This window comes from Leptosomus discolor, chromosome 7 (assembly GCF_034619465.1).
Source record: "Leptosomus discolor isolate bLepDis1 chromosome 7, bLepDis1.hap2, whole genome shotgun sequence".
NCBI classification, from domain to species: Eukaryota; Metazoa; Chordata; class Aves; order Leptosomiformes; family Leptosomidae; genus Leptosomus; species Leptosomus discolor.
Genome location: NC_141397.1, coordinates 13,441,319 through 13,464,701, shown reverse-complemented (window position 1 = coordinate 13,464,701; position 23,383 = coordinate 13,441,319). Strand labels below are relative to the sequence as shown.

General features: G+C 40.5%; 1 protein-coding gene across 4 annotated transcripts in view; it reads left to right on the top strand.

Moving 5' to 3' along the window:
* Positions 1 to 16,821, top strand: part of TBC1D5 (TBC1 domain family member 5) — a 192,942-nt gene extending 176,121 nt beyond the window's left edge. For 3 of the 4 annotated variants that reach the window (XM_086467910.1, XM_086467909.1, XM_086467908.1), the window contains 3 exons: positions 8,815 to 8,894; positions 9,536 to 9,712; positions 16,528 to 16,821. In XM_086467910.1, coding sequence (XP_086324036.1) covers positions 8,815 to 8,894; positions 9,536 to 9,712; positions 16,528 to 16,821 — 551 coding nt within the window. Of the gene's footprint in view, positions 1 to 8,814; positions 8,895 to 9,535; positions 9,713 to 9,948; positions 9,966 to 16,502 lie in introns of all 4 variants that reach the window. The other variant, XM_086467911.1, reaches the window with a different exon arrangement.
* Positions 16,822 to 23,383: the final 6,562 nt, after the last annotated feature.

Genomic DNA, 23,383 nt, shown 5'->3' with positions numbered 1-23,383 from the left:
ATAGATAAATGAAAGTTAGGCTACTTAGTGGTGTTGCATTCATCAGCAATTAGATCACAGACTCTATTGTATGAGAAGGAAATGTGACTCTTCTCATTTGTATTTTGGTCAAATATGTTTCGGTATATTTGGTTGGACTTGATGATCTCAGAGGTCTATTCCAACCTAATGATTCTATGATTCTATTTTTAATGCTGGAAAGAAAATGCAGTATTTGGAAACATCACAGAATGGTGGGGATTGGAAAGGACCTCTGGAGATCATCTAGTCCAACCCCCTGCTAAAGCAGGTTCACCTACAGCAGGTCGCACAGGATCACGTCCAGGTGGGTTTTGAATATCTCCAGGGAAGGAGACTCCATGCCCTCCCTGGGCAGCCTGTTCCAGTGCTCTGCCACCCTCAAAATAAAGAAGTTTTTCCTCATGTTCAGGCGGAACTTCCTGTGCTCCAGTTTGTGCCCGTTGCCACTTGTCCTGTCACTGGGCACCACTGAAAAGAGTCTGGTCCCATCCTCTTGACACCCACCCTTTCGATATTTATAAGCATTGATAAGGTCCCCTCTCAGTCTTCTCTTCTCCAGGCTAAAAAGCCCCAGGTCTCTCAGTCTTTTCTCGTAGGAGAGATGTTCCAATCCCCTCATCATCTTCGTGGCCCTCTGCTGGACTCTCCAGTAGTTCCCTGCTTCTCTTGAACTGTGGAGCCCAGAACTGGACACAGTACTGCAGATGTGGCCTCACCAGGGCAGAGTAGAGGGGGAGGAGAACCTCCCTCAACCTGCTGGCCACACTCTTCTCAATGCACCCCAGGAGACCATTGGCCTTCTTGGCCACAAGGGCACATTTCTGGCTCATGGTTAACCTGTCTACCAGGTCCTTCTCCACAGCGCTGGTCTCCAGCCGGTAACCCACAGCCTATACTGGTGTGTAGGATTATTCCTCCCCAGGTGCAGAACCCTACCCTTGTCCTTGTTGAACCTCATCGTGTTCCTCTCTGCCCAACTCTCCAGCCTGTCCAGGTCTCACTGAATGGCAGCACAACCTTCTGGTGTGTCATCCGCTCCTCCCAGTTTAGTACCATCAGCAAACTTGCTGAGGGTGCCCTCCGTCCGTCCCTTCATCCAGGACATTGATGAATATATTGAACATGACCAGCCCCAGTACTGACCCCTGGGGAACACCACTAGTCATAAGCCTCCAACTAGACTCAGCACCACTGATCACAACTCTGAGCTCTATCTTTCAGTTAGTTGTTGATCCACCTCACTGTCCGCTCATTTATCCCACACTTCCTCAGCTCACCTGTGAGGACGTTGCGGGAGACAGAGACAAAAGCCTTGCTGAAGTCGAGGTAGACCAGCCAGTCATGCCATCATAGAAGGCAATCAGGTTGGTTAGGCATGATTTCCCCTGCATCCTGAGCTGCATTACTAAACAGCAGTATCACTATGTCATACAGAATAGTCTTTCTGGAAAGGCTACAAACCACTGTTAAGTTCTAGATTTTCTGTTCAATTTTAAGGAGAGAGCACATTTCCTGTTCACAGTCAGACCGAGTTCAGGTAGGAAAGAAGTATTCATTGTGAAGAGAGAGAAAAATTGATGATTAGAAGCTAAATTCCTAGTCCATTCTTCCATCCCTCTAAGGACAGTGAAAAAGCAGTCTTGCTATTGCTAGTATACTCTGCAGGAAATGTTGGAAACCTTTTCTGTTGCCTACATTTAGCACATACCTGGGGCTAAACTGTAACAGTCGCTCTGTCGCCCTACAACCCCTCACCAGCCAGGGAGGGGAATTGGGAAAAGGAGAGCAGACCCAGGGGTTGCAATGAAAACAGATTTAATGAAACAGCACTGATACCAACCAAGGTGTACAAAGTTATGCTCAGCCAAATGAACATGCAGCAGTCACAATCAACAGTAGCAGCCCTCAGGAGCAGGGAGAAACCTCAACGAGAACCTCACAGGAGCGCTCTCTCCTCAGCAAACCTTCCCCCTCTATAATGACCATGACATGACAGTGTGGGCTGCCCCTGTATCTCACTCAGGTCAGCTGCCCTGGCTGACTCAAATTGCTAACAGCCTGCCTGGCATGGCTGGGCTGGGGTTCTGTCCCAGTCAAACCAGGACATCTGTAAACCCTGATTTTACAAAAATGATCATACAAAAGGACTGGAATATGAGTCCAGAGAGTTGACTATGCCTTGACAGCAATGGGAATCTTGTGATTTTTTGCTTTGGTTTTTTTGAAAAATAAGGAGGTGAAGTAGTATGTTCATTTCTCCCCTTACTGCTGCCTGCCTTGGCAATCGGAAGGTACTTTTGCATTCTGAATTTGAGCTGTCTTTTCAGTAGTGGAAAGCAAGGGTGAAAAAATTCGATTTAACATGATTCTGGCACTGTTGATTGTTCACAATTCATCGATCAGGAACTAGTAGTAGAAAGACAGCATTCATAATAAAGCTTGCAGCTATTTCAAGTTCGCCTCTCTCAGCAGGAGTCATCTTCCTGGAAAGGCCCCACTGAGACCAGCTTAAAATAGAAATCATTAGGAGAGAGATGCACTGCAAAGAGGCAGCAGTACAGGAGAAAACAACCTGAGAGAACAAGGATGTTAAAGTTATTCCTGGATTCAGTTTTCTCCACATCCATCTGATTTTGTATCAGTATAAAGTTAAATCCATGTCGTGCCTTCATCCCGCAGGGCTGTAGCTCTGCCTATCTCCCACTTCTCTGGTGGAAGGAAAGAGTTGCAAGTCTGTCTTCCAGACAGACAGGCATGAAGAGATGCCTGAGAGGACCTTGTCTACAGCAGACTAGTTTCCTACTCGTTTTACCCAGCTCTGGGTGCGTTTCTTGCAGAATCTGTATTGAATACATGCAAAATTTTCAGTGAAAGTTAGTTTGCTTTAATAAGCCTCTAAAATAATTAGGCCAAGCCTAACATTTTTTCCACATTCAGAGAGGAATGTTTTGAAGAGCCCCTTTCCCTGGCTAGGGAGCTCAGCATGACTGCACACACCATCATGCAATATGTAGCAGTTCAATCATCAAAGAGCATAAGCCTTCTCTAATTTTCCTGCTAGGAGCTACTGTGGATTATTTTCCTCTTTCATCTCTGTACAGAGGATGATAGCATGTCTTCAGTTTAAATTTTAGAAATTAAGTTAAGGAGAGGAAATAGAAATCTTGATTTTTTAAAAAATACTTCCACAGTGAGTTTGCCTGTGAACTTAAAATTTGGGATAACTGTAAGAGCGAGAAATGAAAAATACATTTCATCTTCATTTTTAGCTGTTTCAACTATTGCTACCAAGTATGTGATACATTGTTTTTCTATATTATGTAGAAAAGAAGAACATGAATGTGATCATTTGCATGTTACTCCTCTGTAGTTATAGTTGGCTTTAAAGTATATCAAGTCAGCTGATCATAGTCTCGCTGAGGAGGTTGTTATTGATTTGCTGGTCTAGTATATATCAAACTTAAATGAATCTGCTCATTTGTCAATAAGTACCCAAAATAAAGTCTAACAATTATATAAAAGGCATCCCTTGGGTCATGAGTCTTGTTCGAGGGCAACCATAATAGTGGGTAACATTGCTGACTTCTGAAGAACACAACCTGTTTTACAGCTCCAGTATTTCTGAGGCTTAGTCAAGAGTACAGTTTGGGTACGACAGTTCATCTTGTGAAACATAGAGGTTTGTTAGTACTATGGGAAACAAATCTAGAATCATGTAAAGTCTGTCTGAGATCTGCTGCATCTCACAGGAGTGCTCTGACCACCAGGTGACAGATTGCAAAATTCACCTTTTGTCTTCCTCTGGCAAGAACTTCACTGAAACAGAAATATTTTCTTTTTCTGCAGAAAGCATTTAGCATCAGCTAAATGAAATCTTGATGAAAGGAAGAAAAAAAAGGTAGTCAGAAATATCTGACCTTACCTTAGTCTTCTGAGTACTATAGGATTTTGATTACTTTTGAATGACAACAGCTATCCCAATAAGACATATTTATAGCATAGAATCAAACTCAACTTGGTTTTGAATAATCTAGAAATCACATAATCAATTTGTTTGATTCATTGTATCAGTATTTGGTTTATAGGTAGGAAGGTGTTTTCAGTTCCTAATTGACATTTGCTGGGTTTTTTTTTTTAAAGATAGTTATTAATTTATGAGAAAAAAAAAAAAACATTTAAGCTGTGAGGTACTGATATAGAACATCAGATAAGGAAAAAAATCAGTATATGGCCAATTCATTTATATATATAAAGCACTTCTCTCAAAATACAGTAACATCTCCTGTGAAGGAAGAGTAATTAAATAATACACCTCAGCTTAGTGTAAAAGTCCTTCAGCTGAGCAATATCATATCAAATATGCTTCCTAGCACTCTTAACAGAGCTAGTGTTTTTAAAAGTATTTATAGTTACAAGGGTATCTTTTGAGATACGGAAGGGTAAAATAGGAAGCTTTTGTCTGCACTTGAGAGCTTACTTTCCCAGTTCATCTCAACAACAGACTGCCCTGTGAGTCCCCCCCAGCAGTGCAAAGAGGCTTGGGTGAAAGTCCCTCAGGTGAGGACTGCTGATCCCTGGCACAGCCGTTCACAGGGGTGCAGCTGCAGATGTACATACCCAGTTGCTTGCCATCGCTCCTCTTCTTCCCATCTCTGCTTCCAGACCACATAGATTGCCAAGGTGGCAAGGTGGGCCCAGCAAGAGCACGTGATCAAGGAGGCACTCATGCAAAATCACATTGCCTGTGTGCTTCTTTTCTAAGGACTTTTTTTTTTAATTCCTCTCTGCTCATTAGCCAGGGAAAAAGAATGAGCATTGAGAAATTTGGCTTCCATACTTATCACTTACTTGGTAGACAATAAGCTTTGCATTCAAAAGAGATGAGGGCGGTAGATTAGAAGCCATGTGCAGTTGAAGGGCATATTTAAGAAGAAGAAAGATCCATTGCCAATTCCACTGGGAAACCTTCATTCTGTTTCATTGTACTAGAGGAAGACATCCCAATTTATAACCTTATGTCACAACTGTTACTTACTAGGGGGGAGAGTGGTTGATTACAGTGACTTGCATCTTGGGGCATTTTTCTGGGTTAAGTGGAAGTGTCCTCTCTGAGTCCAAAATTGTGTCTTAGAGCAAACTCCAAGTGGAAATTTTTCCAAAATGTATTTTAGTGATTTTAACTGATTAAAAATAATAGACCCTATATATCCAAGACATATGTCATACTGTACTTAAAGATACTGCAAATCAAAGGAAGAATGTGAGAGATTCAGCAGTTCAGTATTAGAAAATTTTTGCTGTATATCCAACCTTTTCTCTCTTAAACTTTTTTCCTCTGAAACTAATATTAAAATCTGGCATTAATCTTGCTAAAGTAAATATGGGATGATACAAACATTTTTATTAATTTTTACTGCTGGCTATCATAGTTCTATTCATAATTTCTCAGAAATTTCTCAATGTACTGGCTCTTCAAACACAGTTGCAGCTGGTTTTTGTAGTGATGATAGATTATTTTCCATTTTTTTGAAATATTGACTTATAAAACATTTCTAAAGAACTGAAATAATAGGATATTATTTCCACATCATGTGGAATGCCTTTCGGGTTTTGTTCTCTCGCTCTTACTTTCCTGATTTTTGAGATTTCCCTCATTTAGTCTTCAGCAGGTTGGAGGTTTGCTTTAAATTGTTTTCTTGGTCCATATGCTTAGTCAGTATGCATACCTTAGTTTTTTAATGTACGATTTTAATTTATGTGGGTATCTTGGTTTGGCTGGGGCAGAATCCCAGCCCAGCCATGCCAGGCAGGCCGTTAGCAGTTTGAATCAGCCAGGGCAGCTGACCTGAGTGAGCTACAGGGGTAGCCCACACCATCATGTCATGGCCGTTATAGAGGGGCAAGGTTTGCTCAGGAGAGAGGGTTTCTGTGGGGATCTAGCTGAGGTTCTTCCTGTTCCTCTTCTGGCTTCTCCTGAGGACTGCTCTCCTGTCAACTGTGATGACTGGATATTAATTTGACTAAGGATAACTCTGTATATCTCTGTTGGTATTGGTGGTGTTTTTGTTAAATCTGTTTCACTTCTACCCATGGGTCTGCTCTCCTTTTTTCTAATTCCTTCCTCCTGGGAGGTGATACGAGTGACTGTTACAGTTTAGCCCTGGGTGCAGGCTAAATGTAGACAGTGGGGATCAAATGCTATAGAAATGTTTTTCTTTCTAATGCTGAGAAATGGAATAGACAGTTGAGTTCCATGATTCAGGCTTTGAATTCATAATTCAGTGATTAGGCATTACTTTCTTGCCTATGAAGACTCTGGACTTCTGATGTTTCTCAAGTTCTGAACCTTTTAAAAGTAGGAAATCATGCATTGTTTGTTAAACAGTGGAAATCAGGATCTAAAGTATTATTTTATAAGTAAATGTTAATATCTTTTTATTTACCAAATTGAAAGAAAATTTAGATGTAAAGTTTAAAAAAATAAGTAAAATGTGAGTTAATCTTGTTTGCTCTCAGTTCATGGTGCTGTGTATTTGGGAAAGATGTAGTCTTATATTATTTCTAGCCTTCAAAATGCAGTGTCTTAATGATGTGAAATTTATACTAGAAATTGTTCAATTGTACTATGTTTGACTTCATTGCAGCAGGACACTGCCACTGTAATGCGGTAAATAATGAATGCTAAATAATGCAAACATAGATCTCCTTGTTCAGATAGGCTGCTTATGCAAAGCTGAGTTATCCTATCTCCACTGTTGACCTCGATCACACAGTCTTTCATGGACTTCTGTTATCTACTGCCTTTCATGGCTCTAGCCTCTTTTATTCCTTCTACTTTTCAGGTTGTTTCTTTAGTGGTTCGTTTAGCGTTCAGGCTTGGATCTATTCTCCTCTTTACCCTTTCCATTCTTCACGTACACTCATGATTGATTTCTGGTCCCAAATCAATTTCAAACTTCTGTGTTTATATGTGGGTTTTAAATCCACCTCTCTGCTTCTAATCTTTCTTCTTGTCCAGTCTCCCACATCTCATTCTTTTGGTATTTATTCTATAAACACAAAACTTGCCAAATTGCTCAATGCTTTAACTTGAAACTTTACGTTGTGTCAAAGTTGGCAGTGTCATCATATTAATCCTTGTCAGCATAATCTGTGACAACCGTTTGGACTTTTCACTGGTTTGGGCCCTGAACATGTAAGATGTTATTAAAAACAAACAAATGCAAGGCAGGTGTGGATCAATGGTACAAAGCTCTGATTGTGAAGCACCTGGGATACAGATGTTCATGATCAGCAAAGTGTTGTTCTTGATTGCCTTCAGACTTTTTGTTGCAATGTCATCGCTTCCTACCTAAAAAATCAACAATGGATAGTAATCTGAGGGCCGCACCAGGGTGGGAAGCCTCCTCTTCATGTCTTTAACCCTGGCCCCAGGGAGGCAGCAGACTTCCCTCAGGAGTGGGTCTGGCCTGTGTATAGGGCCTTCTGTTCCCTTCAGAAGGGAGTCTCTCGTGACAATGACCTGTCTCTCTTTTTCTTTAACAAAGCAGTTTTGACACATGCTATCGGCTGATTTAAGCTTGGTGACACCTCCAAGCTAGGTGACCTGTTGTCTTCCTCATGATTACTTACCTCCACTTGCAGAGCCTTGTACCTATTATGCAAGGGAGGGTGAGGTAGTCACTGAGATGGGTCTGCTGTGCTGGGCAGGGACTTGCTGCCATTGCCCCCTATCCCTTGAGCCGCTGTGTCAGGCAGGCAGACAGATGATAGGGAATCTTCTGTATCATGTGTCTTTGTCTGCCTGTTGGGCCTGTCTCGGGGAAGGTAGGGTTTGGTTCCAGTATTCTCTTTCTCGCACTCCCTGATACTCATCAACCTGCTCACCTCCTCTCAGAGCTCTGTCACTGAGTGGAGGAGTTCCTCTCCCTGGGCACACCTCCCACGGGGGTGCTCGCTGCTGCTGCCCTTCACACCGCTGGGAGAGCAGGGCAGACCCTGCGGCCAGACACCTGAGTGGCAGCATGTTCCTGACGGGGCTCTGTCTGGGCAGCTGCATCAGTCACGGTGGTGCAGAGATTAGAGAGGCCGTGGCCTTCTGCCAGGTGGATACCATGACTCCCTGGTCGAAAGGGCAGGGCTGCTGTGCCATGCCCTAGTCACTGGGGCTCCCCAGGGCCATTTAAATCTCCCACGGTTGCTCCTGCAATGCCCAGGCTGCATCAGCTGCACTCATGAGAGCTGCTAGATCCCTCAGCTCTTCCTCAGGTTTCTCTGCCTCCGAGGATGCCCCTGTCTGCCCCCATCCAGCACTCAGCCCCAGCAGACCCGCCGCTGAAGAGCTCACTGTTGCTTACCGTTGCTGTGTTCCATGCTGATTCATGAACTGTGGCCACACTCTTACCCTAACCCGTTCTGTGAGCTGCAGCAGGTTCCTGTAAGTAAGTGTTCTTGAGTGCTTTCCAAAGCGTTTGCAGGTTCAAAGATGTACATAACTCAGTTAGGCACAGAGGCCGATGTTTTCTTCTAGGGGCCAGCAGTAGCCCAAGTCCATTGGTACACTGGGGCAGTAGAAGTCCTGCAGCAGCACAGCATTGCTGGAGGCCTCCTGGCAGCAGTGCCAGGCTTGGGCTGGCCCCCCCTCCACAGCTAATAAGGGTGTCAGCCTCTAGGTCTGTATGCAAAATCATGTTTGCGGGTCACAGGATTTTGTTTTGAGAGCGTAAGTTGGCAACATGTTAGAAATTATTTAGGGAATTTTCTCTCTTTACTGTTTTTCTTTTGATGTTGCAGGAAATATTCAGGAAGTCATATTAGAAGAACGATTGGAAAAAGAAGATGAAATTCTGGTTTCCTTGGCTGGTTTGAAGCAGGTATGACTATCGCTTAGCTTAACCTTCTTGTACCCTTCAGTGCTATTAATCCTTTTTTTTTTTTTTTTCCTCCTTTTTGTATTCTTTTTGTATACGGATGATTTGTTTTGTAGCTGTTTTACTAATACTAATGCATCAACCAGAACTGAGGCAGTGCAACACCGTCATTCTTCTTAATGCAAAATGTACATGCTAGGCAGTAATCATGCCTGTGTCCCCATTATTTAAATGTGAAGACACTTGAATGTCATTGAATTAAAAGAAAAAATACTATGTACATAAAATGAGAGTGCTGCTGAGCATCTGTAGCTCTGATTATACTGCCCTCTGCTCCCTCAAAATACATTTTATGAGGAACAACGTGACATATGTTAGATGTATAACGAGGCAGGGGATAAGCTTAACAGTTTCATTCTCTTTAGATTTCTTGGATAGTTGTTTTCCAGACTCTGATGCAATCACATTTCACTGATATTTGTATCTTTAACCAATATAGATATGAATATTGACTTGCTTCCTATCTCTCCAAAACAAATATTTTGAGGAAATAGAATATGAAAGTATGCTGCACAGAGCTTTAGAAAATTTACAGTTCCTCCAAATTTCTTACTTGTGTCCTTTCCCCTGCCATTTAACAACAGATCAAGGATATCCTGAAAGGTTCGTTGCGTTTCAACCAGAGCCAGCTGGAAGCTGAAGAAAACGAGCAAATCACTATAGCTGATGATCATTATTGTTCTAACAGTCAGAACAAGGGGACAGGTGATGTCCTAAAAGGACCTGTTATGACAAAGCAACAGTTCATCTCAGGACAAGAGGTAAGATAAAAACATCTCAAACAGGCCATTGAGGGAATTAGTCTTATATTTTTTGGAGACTTCCTTCAGCATGTCCAGACATTTCAAGGGAACACACCACCAGCATTCCTAGTACATATGGAGCCATGGTTAAAGAGTCCCTTTAGCTAGTGTCCTACTGCCATCAATTATTTTTATTGTAACCTTATGTTTCACACACAGATATTTAAGTCTAAGTGTTACACAGTATTTGGGAGGGGCGTTCATTCAGATTGTTGAATCACAGATTAATTTTCTACCAAAAGTACGTAAAAACTGGAGGTAAATGTTCCCATATCAAAAGTTCCCATATGATTATTCTCGTTGTCCTTGTCCTCCAAAATCCCATTATGTAAGAGCTGATTGTCTGCATTGCAGTGTATTCATGGCCAGTGCCAAAAAGGAAATAGCGAGGAGGTTGCTTTTACCTTCTACTCCATTGTATTGACTTTCTCCTTGAATCAGTAAACAGTGTTTTCACATGCAAAGCATACAGTCACAGGCCAAGTTCATACACAGAGGTATTTTCCTTTCATGTTAAAGGATCTCTCTCTGTCTAAGACTCAGTCTGACTCAAATGTGCTCTTAAAAACAAGTACTTTTGTATATGCACATTTCTAAATTGAAATTCTGTTAAGTCTGCCACCCCAGTACTGATACTCACACTTATAAATCAATGGCAGCACTATCACTTCTGAGACTGCAATCAGTTTACTTCTGAGACTGCAATCAGTTTACTTCTGAGAAGCTGACTTTAGAACTACAGGAAATATTTGTTATTTTGAAATAGCGACACAGGCTTTTATTGACTTACTACACACAATCCCCCTGAGTTAAAACACTCCGTGTTAAAAATTATATTTTAATTGTATTTCAGTATTAGAAGAAATACTAATTTATTTTTTTTTTTTTTTTACTTAGTAATGGCAGGTCAAAGGAGCAAAGCTTTACTCAAAAGCTTTCATTGCTTGTTTAACCGTTGTCATTACAATCACTACTTTCTGCCCTAATAAAGGTATAGATTAAACTGATGTAGCATATTGGAGTGTTCATAATGACCTCCTATTTTTGCCCTTTGTCTCCTAGTAGTTTATACAAAGCAGCTTTTGATTTCTTGACAAAATGGCAAATAGTACTCTTTTGATGATTTTTACTTGAAACTGGAAGGTAGAATGCCATGCCGTGTAAAATGACAAAATGCTGTATGAGTAGGCACAGACTGTACTCATGCTGGAGGAGCCTTTATTCAGATGCTGGTCTGAACTGTTTGTCACTGAGCAGAGACACTTGGGCTTTGCACCTTGAGCATTGAGTGACACGAGTGAAGCCTTGTCTGTGTAGGTTTCTTTCCAATGAAAACTTCTGGGGCAATGTGTAATGAGATCTGGTCTTATCCCAGTGTGTAAACAGGGTATATACATCCAGCTCCAGGATCCCACGATTCCAGAGGGTGCTAGTAAGCCAACTATGAGCAACATGAGTAGAGGTTGTACAAGCTTAGCTCCTGCAGAGTGTTAATGAGGCTTCAGCACTGCATGGTTTACATTTGGAGATGCAGTAAATTCATACAGATTAGCCTCCTCTCCTCTTATCATCTGGAAGTTCCAATTATGAAAATGACCAACAGCCCCTTTGGCAGAAAGAAAGAGAAAAGATTAGGGTGGGAAGACTGGAGGACTGTTAGTATCCTGATGGTCTGTGCTGTTTCCAAGCCCGCCGTCTTTAAGGGCTATGTCTAAAATTAAACAAAAAGAGGAGAGCTTTGGACCCCTTCTATTAGGGGGGGGGGGGGGGGGGGGGGGGGGGAGGGGGAACCCTGCTGAATTTAGTGGGCTGTGACATTTGACTGTTAATTGATGGAGTCAGTTGTTGGCCCAAACTGGGCCATGGCTCAGGCTTTTAGCACTGCTGAAGAAGTTTCCCCAACATTGGACACTCTTAAGATTCAGATGGACAGAGTGCTGGGCCATCTTGTCTAGACTGTGCTTTTGCCAAGAAAGGTTGGACCAGATGATCCTTGAGGTCCCTTTCAACCCGGTATTCTACGAAAATGGGCTACACTGATGCCCTAGGTCAAGCCAGGAATACTTGCTGAGAGCTGCAGGGAGATTAAAAATTCCAACCGCTTCTAGACCATTTAATGCATTTCTTGCTCAATAACTTTTACTGTGTTTATGTTTTCTTAAACTTTGATAATGCATGCAATTCTGTTTGTGACTTCTATTGTAGAGACTTTTCCCTGGTGGAATTATAGGGATATTTTCTAGGACGGCTGGAAGAGTTACAGGTGTAGCTATTGTGTGATTGAGATTAAAATCTGGTCATTTGTGCTTGGTTGTTACATAACTATAAATTATTTACCCTCTTTACTTATTTTTAAAAATGCTTTTCCTTTTTTTGCCTCAAAATCCCTTTCTGGAAGGTGAGGATAAGGATACAGCCCCTCTTCAGAAAGGAAAGCTGCAAAATTAAAAATGCAAAAAAAAATAAGATAAAGGCTCAAAGAAACAGAGAATTTTTTTGAATGTTTGGCTTTGGTAGCAGCATGCAGTTGACAAACAGAAGGCTTCTGTTGCTAAATAATGAATGATAATTAACACATTATCTTGCCTTTATGTCTGTTCAAAGAAGGAGGCAAAATGAGCTGCTGTTCTTCTAAGCTTTCTTGAATTGTATCCTTAGAGTTAGTTTTAACTCGTTCACAGTATGAAGGCAATTGAAATAAGCCTGGTCCTAGTAGCTGATATTCATCAGGAAAAAATGTTTGGAGAAGCCATATGGCAATGGGCGTAAGGTTGTTAACTTTCAAAGCTACTGGAAGTATAATTCTGTCATTTTTCATTTATTCAGTAGTGGCAGCAGATGGGAGAAAACATGGTTCACGTCAGCATGAGTTTCCTGAAACAGAAACAGGCAGAAGAAGGGAGGAGGTATTTTACCTCTGCAAATATCAGTACCAAAATACCAATGTATGCCAGGGATAGGCAAACATTTATGGCAGGCCCTTTTATAGCATTTTGGAGTCAATATCTATGCTATGCTGCTTCTCTGATACTTCAGTGAGCTATAGGTCTCTCTAACTGAACCAAAACATGTGGGTAGAATGAAACGTAGTGTTGCAAAGCACAACACTAACGACAAGAAATTGGCCTGAGTATTCTTTCCTTTCCCTTTATTAAAGGGCAGGATGCTTTTTTTTTTTTTTTTTTTTTTTTTTTTTACTGCACAAGGGCACACTTTTGGAAGCAGAATTTAGGGAATTGCAACACCAGTGCAAAGTGCTTGTGACAGAGGACCCTTGCTGGGGCTCACTGCCAAAAGGAAGACAGACACTCGGTTAGCATCCTTGGGGGTGCCAGCAAGGAAAATGCTGATCTTGCTAGGCTAGTGTGTCACTAGGTAACATCTGTGTCACCCTACGCAAGGTGGAGCCATCTCAGATGTGAGAGTTGCAAGGACTGAAATAGCATGATCTTAATAGCTTGGAATAATAAAGTGCATAATTTTGCAAAATGAGACTGTACTGTGTTCCCTGAGGGCTTTTAAATAGAACTGTGGAAACAAGCCAGGTGCATTATGCAGCAGTGGTTGTTTAAAGGAATGTTTCTGTGGACAGGATGGGAACAAAGTGCTGAAACTTTGAATATGAATTTGGAGCTCCCAAAAAAGCTTCACCTGGCCCTGTCTTGTGGCTTCACTGAGTGCCTACAAAATCAGGGAACCACTGATATGTGAACCTCATGAGGTTCAACAAGGCCAAGTACAAGGCCTCCTGAACTTGGGTCAGGGCAATCCCCAGTATCATACAGGCTGGGCGCTGAAGGGATTGAGAGCAGCCCTGCCGAGAACGACTTGGGGGTACTGGTGGATAAAAAACCGAACATGAGCCAGCAATGTTTGCTTACAGCCCAGAAGGCCAGCCATGTCCTGGGCTGCATGAAAAGCAGCGTGGCCAGCAGGTCGAGGGAGGGGATTCTGCCCCTCTGCTCCGCTCCGGTGAGACCCCACCTGCAGTGCTGCGTCCAGCTCTGGAGTCCTCAGCACAGGAAAGACATGGACCTGTTGGAGTGGGTCGCGGGGAGCACCATGAAAATGATCAGAGGGCTGGAGCACCTCCCCTGTGAGGAAAGGCTGAGAGATTTGGGGTTGTTCAGCCTGGAGAAGAGAAGGCTCTGGGGACACCTTATAGTGGCCTTTCAATACTTAGAGGGTGCTTATAAGAAAGATGGGGACAGACGTTTTTAGCAGGGCCTGTTGCAATAGGACAAGGGGTAATGGTTTTAAACTAAAAGAGGGCAGATTTAGGCAAGATAGAAGGAAGAAATGTTTTACAATGAGGGTGATGAAGCACTGCAACAGGCTGCCCAGAGAGGTGGTAGAAGCCCCATCCCTGGAAACATTCAAGGCCAGGCTGGGTGGGGCTCTGAGCAACCTGATCCAGCTAAAGATGTCCCTGCTCCCTGCAGGGGGGTTGGACTAGATGAGCTTTAAAGGTCCCTTCCGACCCAAATTATTCTATGATTCTGTGTTGGTGGAGCAGAGACACTGTTGTGTGCTGCCTGTGTCCTCAGCCCCCTGGAGATGGCAGGCAATTGACTGACAGCTCATGAAGACAGCATTTTGAACAGACCAGATGAAAGCAAAAGGCTAATTAATAACAAATAATGTCTCAGCTCAGAAGTGCTTAAGTAGTGAAGTATCTCTCCTTGTAGGATAGATCTGTTTGTTTTTAACTTCGGGAAACTGCTTGAAGTTGTTGACACTTGAACTACCCTGGTTCTGCACAGATCAGGAAGTTTGAGATCAATTTTGATAGCGCTCAGTGCAGGATAATTGTTGGTATTTCTAAAAGCAAACTGCTCAGTTTGGTATGAATTTTATTAAGTCATGTGGGGAAAATTAATTACTATCAAAAAATAATAGATGTACACGTCTATCAGTTTGACAACTATCTTATATTGGGACCTTTAAAATTGTAACCAATACTCTGGATTTAAGATAATTCAGTTCAAATTATAAAGTAATAAAATGGATTAATTACGAAACAAAATATATATATTATTATACCTAGATAAGAATATAATATTATTATACCTAGGCACTATGTAGATAACGAATGAAAATTATAAATTATAAAAACAGGATGTCTTAAAAATGTACATGAAGGGGGATATTTGAATCCTTGGTCATATAAATTTTGGGAGGGAATAAGTCACAATTCTGTATTTGAATATATTTTCATGTTCAGTTGATGTTTATCTTGTTTGTGACTTTTAACAATTTGTAATGACTATATAGATAACAACCAAAGACTTCTAGTTCCCTCGTTTCTTATTACAGTCATTCTTAATCACTGGTGGGTTTTGCTCCCTGAGCTACTCTGCAGTTCCCTTTCCAGAACATTCTAATCTATAACCTGTAAGCAAAGCAATGGAAATTTGTTTTCAGCTGTAATAATAAATTTGACAAAATAAGTTTTGCTGGAGGCCATGGATACCATAACTCCAAGTTGTGGCTTGCTGATACTTGTGATGGCCTCTGTACTCCAATGTTATATACTGTGCTGAGAGTCTAATTTTATCTCATTCAGATTATTCCTGTTCTTTTTTGCAACTGCTTTCTTTTTTTCTCTAATATCTACAATTTCTCTTTTAACCCAAAGTGAATTTACAATTTTTTGTTTGGTGAAAGAGTCACAGCTCAAGGGCTTGTAGTTGACACACATGTTGACATACACATTTCCCCAGCTGCCCCTCTACTTCTTTTTCTCAGTCTCATATTAGTGTAATCAAATGTATTGGTTTCAATATCACACCACTTCAGGATGCTTGTCCCCAAAGGCTGCTTGGCAGCTTGCATTATTGCTCTGAAAAAATTTGCGTGACAACAACTAAGAAAGCAGTCATATTCTTCGTAGAGGAACATAGTGCTAGGTAAGAGTTGAATGCCTCTCTTGCAGAAGAAAACAGTGTTGTCCATTTGAGTTGCAACCAAGCGAACAGGCTGACAGTTGTCAACAAGTGAGAAATCCTACTCAGCTATATATGGTGGTCTTCCCTTCTAATTATTTATAGCTCTGTCTTTTGAAAAGCTGGATTTCTCCTGAACATGGCTAGTTGGAATACAAGGTTGCAAGTTTGTAGAGTTTTCTGGTACACTGATGTGTAGTCTTGATACACTGCCCGAGCGCTCAGGGACACACATTTCCTAAGGTCGAACCAGATAAAAGAGGGATTCCCAGACCCTCATTTTCTGTTAGAGTTAGGAAATACTCAACGACACTAAGTATGGGAGCCCTGGTGCACACTAAACCAGATCTATATATGACTCAGATTCCACAGGTCAGGGGTTTACTAGGAAATTTTGTATCAAACCATTCTTCTGACAAGCTCAAAAATGCTGTTGTACATGTAAACTGGCAAAAAAATCCACAATACTACAGAAAACTAACAGCAGTGAGAATGTAATTACTGCAAATCTTCACAACTGTGATGTGCGTGTTGGATGCCTAGCTGCTGTGATCGCTACATGGATGCACTATGATAATGAAGCATGTAAGACTGCTATACCAGATAACATGTTTTGAGAGTGATAGGTTTTATTCTTTTGTAATTAACAAATTATTTCATCCGAAGTTAATACCCACTTTATTTTTTACTTCTTGATTTGAGCATTCCTACTTTTGGATAATGATTATTCCTTTATCCCATTCCCATATCACTGACATGCATCATAAACCTCATTAAGTGGTAAAACTGGTACTAACTTTAAGTTCTTTTGGTGCTATTGTCTCACAGACTACGGCTGATTCAAGCACTAGTGAGAGCAAGAGTGCTGATGACTATATTATGGTTTCCAAAGAAGAGGAAGGAAGTAGAAGTGCTGCCCCAGAGCCAGCACAGTCCCTTCAGGCACACAAGGAGGCAGCGGTGAAGCCAGAAGCTCCGTCTCGTTCTTCTTTGATGTTCTCTGACCCGCTGATGGGCTCCATTTCAGCCTCCTCCAGCAACCTGAGCTCCAGCCCTGATGACAACAGTAGTAATAACAGCAAAGATTCCGACTTTGCTATTGTCAGCCCACTGGACATCTAAAGAAACAGGTTGGGAGAGTTTGGGAGGTCGGTCATTACAACTTGGTTCAAATTCCTGTGATTCCACGAGCTGGATAGTTCTTTTGATTAGAAGGACAGAAAATAGACAAAGGTAACCCATTTCAACTGCCAAAAGCCTAAATTAAAAAAAAAAAAAAAAACCACCCCACACAAATGTGCAACTTTCGAAAAGATTAGACACCTTTTAATAACTGCCTTAAGACCCAGTAAAACCCAGTTCTTATATACAGTTATTCTTAGTTATACCATTATATTACTTAGGAGCTTTGTTACTATAGAACTGTTGCTTTCCGAAAACATAGAATAGTATGTGCTAGGTACCATAATGGATTAGGAAATGTGTAGATGCTTGGCGTCAGACCTGAAGCAGCAAAACCAAACTAGATCTAATATTGTCCTTTTACAAAATATGCTCAACTGGGTTTTCTGAGTAGGAAAGAGTACTGTTTCTTCAGAGACTGTGATAGAGAAGTAGGGAATGTATATCAGAAAGATTAAAAGCATCATCCTGGCGGTAAGCTTGTTCTCAGTTGAGGAATCTTAGTTTCTTCATTTTCATCTGGCAGTAGCCTGAGGTGTGTTCAAGGCAGAGGTTTGTGTAGATGTTCCTCAGTGCTGTCTTGCAGGAGAATGTGTAACAAATTACTTGAGAACAGGGACCTATACAACAAAGCCTTATTTCCCTTTGCCTACTTTTTTTTCCTCTTGAGAGTTCCCAGTTCACCTCTTTCCCGTCTTATATCTGTCTGTTTTGGCTCCCCCTGGCATGAATTATTTTTTTTGCTGAGACTACCATGGTTAAAACAGTAGGTGCAAGGGAAATTATAGTATTTCATAGTGTAGACCAGAGCCAGTTGAACTGAAACTAGCTTGAGTATGATAACTTACCAGGGAAGGGTGCAAAGTGAAATGAAATGTTCATAATTAAAAGCACTTTATGTCTCATTACTATTATATTCTATAGACTCTGTTTACATATATTCTTATACAATTTCCACATTTCTAGTCAAGAAAAACATAATGATGCAGCAGCATTAACCAACAGAAAGTCTGTAATGAACTCTAGAACTTGCTTTTCTATGGAAAAGTGTATTTCTTTCCCATCAAGTACGTAGTACATCTAATAACAGGTTTTTTTCAAGTAGATAAAGTAGATGTTGTGCTGTCTGATCCCTTTAAACTCTGTTGGAATTCACAAAAAGAAACCAGTGGTGAGTGGATGCCTCCTCTTGCAGGACCTACGCAGAGCTAGCTTGAGGAAGAAATGCTAGAAAGTCAGTCTATTACAGCAGCAAAAAAAAAAAATTGTGTTATTTACTTTTAACATAGGTATACATTATACCATGCAACAACTTCATAATTGCATGGCGAAGCTTGTGATTGTATGGAGTTAAGAAATGGTAGTTATTTGCTGCTTAGTCTGTAATTGTAAATGGAGTTAAGTACCGTATCCCAAAGATGAGGTGACATGTATTTTGCTGGTCTTAGATTTTACAAGGTCTGTGTCAGTGACTGAATTGAAGAGGTAATTGTCGTGTAATTACGTGGAGCTGCCATATCCTTACACGTTCGAAAGCTGCAGTTTGAGATTATTTGTGCCTTGTAAAATGATAGAATACTAGAATGTTATGAGCAGGCAGGGCATCATACTTTTCTGCAGCAGAGTGACGTGAACAGTCAGATGGCTGTTTAGATGAAGAATCTTAAATGCGCAGCATTTCAGAGAGGTGTTTATTTTGGTTTAATTTTAATCTTCATAGAAAATCACTTTGGAATTCAGCATGCGTGCCTGTCGTCAGGTTTATTTTATTTACCTGAGTTTGCATGAATGCCAGGGGATTAGGTGGCTGTTGATTTATTTAGGTCTTTCAAGCTTTTCTAGCCTTAATCCATCCAGCAAGGCTTCTGCCACACAACCAACAAAGGGGAATCTGTTCAAGAAGTACCTGTGGAAAGAGGAAAGAAATATTCTGGAGGCAGAGAGAAAAGTTTTATATTCTGTGATACATAAACCTTCAAAGATTCCAGTACTTTGGCAGGGGAAAATGTTTTTACTTCTTTTTTTATTTTTTTAAGCATCAGTCTTGATTTCTGTTCTGACTGTTTCTTTCAGGGATCACATTGCTATTCTCTTGAACAGTCTCATTGCCAATGGAAGAGTGTAATTTGTACAGTTCTTTTATTTTTGTAAGTTAGTTGCATATTTTAAAACAGCGCTAAAGGTATATAGATATTTTGGGTTTCTAACAGGTTTTCACTAATCAGTGGATACTGATGAGCTGAATGCCTGTCATGCCATGGGATATGATAAAAATCTTCAGAAGCAGAGAGGTGATTATACAAATAAGATCAGAGCTAATTCCAGTAAATTCATCTGCTTTGGTTATGCCATGTCTTTCCACATCTCAAATACGTTCTCTGATACTTGATCATAGTGCGGAGATAGTTAGAATTTTGTATATTCGTGAAGTTTGAAACTTGTAAGTTAGACAAAATGTCAAGTCATAAACCTGTCTTGTGTTATGTTAAGAATATCCCAAGAAAGAAACTGTCATTTAAGACACAAGATTATTCTTTTTCTCTGAAGATGAGCTGCTCATAATGTTCATGGATAACAATAATCAGACAGAAAAATTATATGCATTGCAAATTACTGATGAAAACTAATATGGGATTAAGATACGTATCTGAGACTGTTGTACTGTATCTCACATCTGTAATTTATGACTGTTTAAAGTCTCTTGCATGTCCTGTCAGTTGTATGTACTGCAGAAAGGGAGTATCATATTTTGACTGAGGATTCATTTAATCATGAAACTTTGTATCTTTACTCTGGAAGAACATCTAGCCCGCTTTATTAAAGAAAGAATTAACAAATTTTCTGGGCTGTGTCGTGCTGTTTTCTCAAAAAGAAGGGAAAGCTTGTTGACTAGAATACTGGAAGTATGATTTCTGAGAACAAAGGTGATGAAAAACTTTAAAACTATCCGTTATCTATAGAAGCACAAATATTATTAATATTTTAATCAGATTTTATATATATGATCCAGGGAATAAAACTCCTTGTCATTTATCTCACCCAGACAACATAGAATATTTCGTATTTTATTATACTTATTGTATTTGAAAGTAACAAACCAGAATTTAACGTCGTTTAACTTTGCAATTTCATGAAACTTGGTATAGTACGTTGCTGTGTCTCAGTCACAGTGCCAGTGTCTGTACAGCACTCTTCTAAATCTCAGGATTTTATTTCGCATTCTTAAATGTTTCCTGTGATCCTCCAGTATGTTCTCCTCATTAGATGGCACTGAGGCACCTCTTTAAAAGGTTACATTTCCGATTTAAGGTGTACTTGTGCCCAGCAGTTACAGAGTCATCTGTTCAAACACGGACACAGCAATCCGAACATGTACAAATTTCCGAGTTCTGGCTGTCAGCTCTTACATAATACTTCTGATTTTGTGCTGCATGTGTTGGTCTTGAGTGAATGTCTGTAATGGTTTATTAGACTTGAAAAGGTGCAGTTTCATAAAATAAACTTCATTTGGCTATGGAATAGTAATTATACTGTCTCATAATCCGTGCTGTTCTTTTAAGAGTGATTATATACAGTCTCTGCATTAGCTTTTCCTGTGTCACTGAATCTGCTAGGCTCCCACTTTAGTAGCTAGCTAAATTTAGAGATGAAAGAGCATGAAAGAAGGTCATCAGAGAAACAGCAACTTGAAACATGCACATAAGCAACTTGTTTGCCTGCTGCTCGCAATATATTCAACTGCTAAAATGGTAAGGGAGTTTTTAGATACGTGGGAGGATCCTGCAAGAGGCAAAGTGCATAACCCTAGAAACAGATGATGAGCCAGAAGGGGTGGCAGCATGAGGATCTGTTAAACTACAGATTCTTTAGGGCAGAAACCAGTTTTTTCCCTGAGTTTGTATAGAGCTTCTAGCATAGTTTGCTATGATCACAGACGCTGTCAAAATCGGGATGATAATAATAATATTATTTCACCAGGTTTTGCTCTTTCGAACAGTGAGCTAGATGTGATCCAGTCATAATCACTCGGCTGATAGCAGTAGTACTGTATCAGAGGAATTCAGTCCCACACTGCTGAAATAAATGCAGCTGAAAAGCAGTAGCTTAAATAGATAAATTAAAACCAAAAAAAAAACCCCACGCCACAAACAGAACAATGTTTGCCAGATGCAAAAAATGCTGTGTTTCTCTCCAGACACATGTGAATTATAAGAAGTATTTTCTAAAATAGCACTTGTGTACCTTGTTTGATGACACTAGGTAGATTTGTGCAAACCTTTCTTTGTTTTTGATTTGCAAAAGCCTAGCTGATGCTGAGATGCAGGAAGCATTAAACACTATCAACTGCAGAGGGAAGATCCTGCAGTTCCGTTTCCTATGAATGGTAAGAATTTAATCCTTCAAATCCCACTGATTTAACACTTTCACTGTCTTCTACAGTGACAACATGAAAAACCCTGTAAGCATTTCCAGAGACGTGATGGGAACTCTGGTGCTTCAGTCATCACGTGCAGTCACAGAGCTTTGAGCTGAGAAAGTTTTCACAGCTTTGCCTTTCACTGTGAGCTTCAGGGACTGTGGTGAGATTAGGTTTGTCTGAATTTTCAGTACAAAGCAGCATTCAAAGATGCTATAAATTATCATGTCAGTATTTGAGACCTTTTGGAATATAAATTGCTATGTAGTTTTTAGATGGAAGAATAGTTGTCACAATATCTTGATTTCCCACCTGCTGTGTTAAAAGAATCCAGAGGATGGGGAATATAGTAGCATTTTTAGATCAGCATTAAATTCCCCTCTAAAATGAGAGAAAACATCAAGCAAACAGATACTAAAAGACAGATTGTCAGAGGTGTCATATAGTTTGCTGGATAGTATGTACCTCGGGAACATACATCATTTTTATCCAGCGGGACTTGCGACAGCCTGGAACACATAGCAGAAAATGTACATGAATGTGAGCCTGTTCTTAAAAACATTTTTAAAGCTCCAAAGATTAGATTACGTCAAAATGTTAAGAAAACATTTAAATACACACAAAGCTTACTTAGGCTTGCAAAGATTATCAGGTCTCAATAAAGTTTCACCTGGTTTAGAGAAGTGTTAAATTCTCTTATTGAAATCTGATTATTGTATTGCTTGTTCCACCGTGCAGATTGCCATTTACTTCTGACACTGCTGTCCGGATTGCCGCAGTATTTGCAGCCATGGTCAATGTAATACCCATTCCAGCAGCAACCCAGGGGTCAAACAGTGTTAGGGTAGGTTTTGGTATGAGCACACTGAATGTTACTTTCTCCAGTTATTGTCTTCCTTACTTATTATTGCCTCACAAGCCCCTACCTGTGCTTTATCCACGTGTCTCGTCTTACTGATCTTTGATTGTAGGGTCTGCAAGTCTTTTGGCATCACATGCACATTGCACGTGCAGCAAGGAAACTCCAGCCTCCAGGTGATACCACAGTGTGACTTACAAAGGCACCAAAAGGTAGGAGTTTGGGACCACAATGAACTTCTTGTGTTTCAGAATTGTGCTTCAGACCAATAACTTTCAAAATCTGGAGAAAATTACTTCTAGTATATGAATGAATTGCATATGTTACTAAATTGTGAAGAAGTTGTGATGGGGGAGCTCCCCAACAGACCCTCTTTCAAATTTCTTTTGTTCTCATTTCCCACAGCCAAGCCCATCTGGCAGTTTTGTGATACCGGACATAACCCATAAAAACTTCAGCTGTTTAATCTTCTTGAATAAATGAATTCTCGGTCATGGTGATCAAAGTTAGCTGTTCATCATCCAAGACTCCAGTACCCTATGCATGCAGCCTGGCCACCAGCCCAACTAGTGTGCTCCTTGTTCTCCTGTAAAATCTGAAACCTTATGAAAATCTCACAATAATTATACAGCAGGTGGTATCCATATTCAGTCCTCACAACTTCCCTGTGGTAAGCTTTATTGTGAGTTTTACTGCCTAGTATTTTCTCTTATCCACACTTTCTTTGTAATTCTTATAATCAGGTAAAAAATAGAAGAAAAATATTGGCTTGGCTTAAAAATGCTTTTCTTTTACTTTCCTCCCTTCTTCCTCTCCTGGTAAAGTATCATTGCTGAAGGTATTTGGTTCTTTTACTTGTAAACAGCCTATGTGTATTTGAACTGGTTATGAGGTAGAGTGTGATATGTTTCATCTTTAAAATGCTGAAACAAAATATTGATTTCTCCAAAACTCTTCCCGTACTGACTAAGTGGAACTTGATTTAACCATCAACTTTACAAAAATATAAATGGAATAGTGTGTATTTTCAGTTTCTAAAAATTGGCACATTTTGGTAAACACGCTGAACTACAACTGGGCAAATAATACACTTACCAAGCTATACCATTTTCTTTAAAAAAGCATTTAAAAATTCACCATTCCCCCTGGTGAGACCACAGAGAGGGAGAACAGCCTCAGGCCCAGGAGGCAGATGTAGTGTGGCACCAGAACTTGCCCATGTTCCT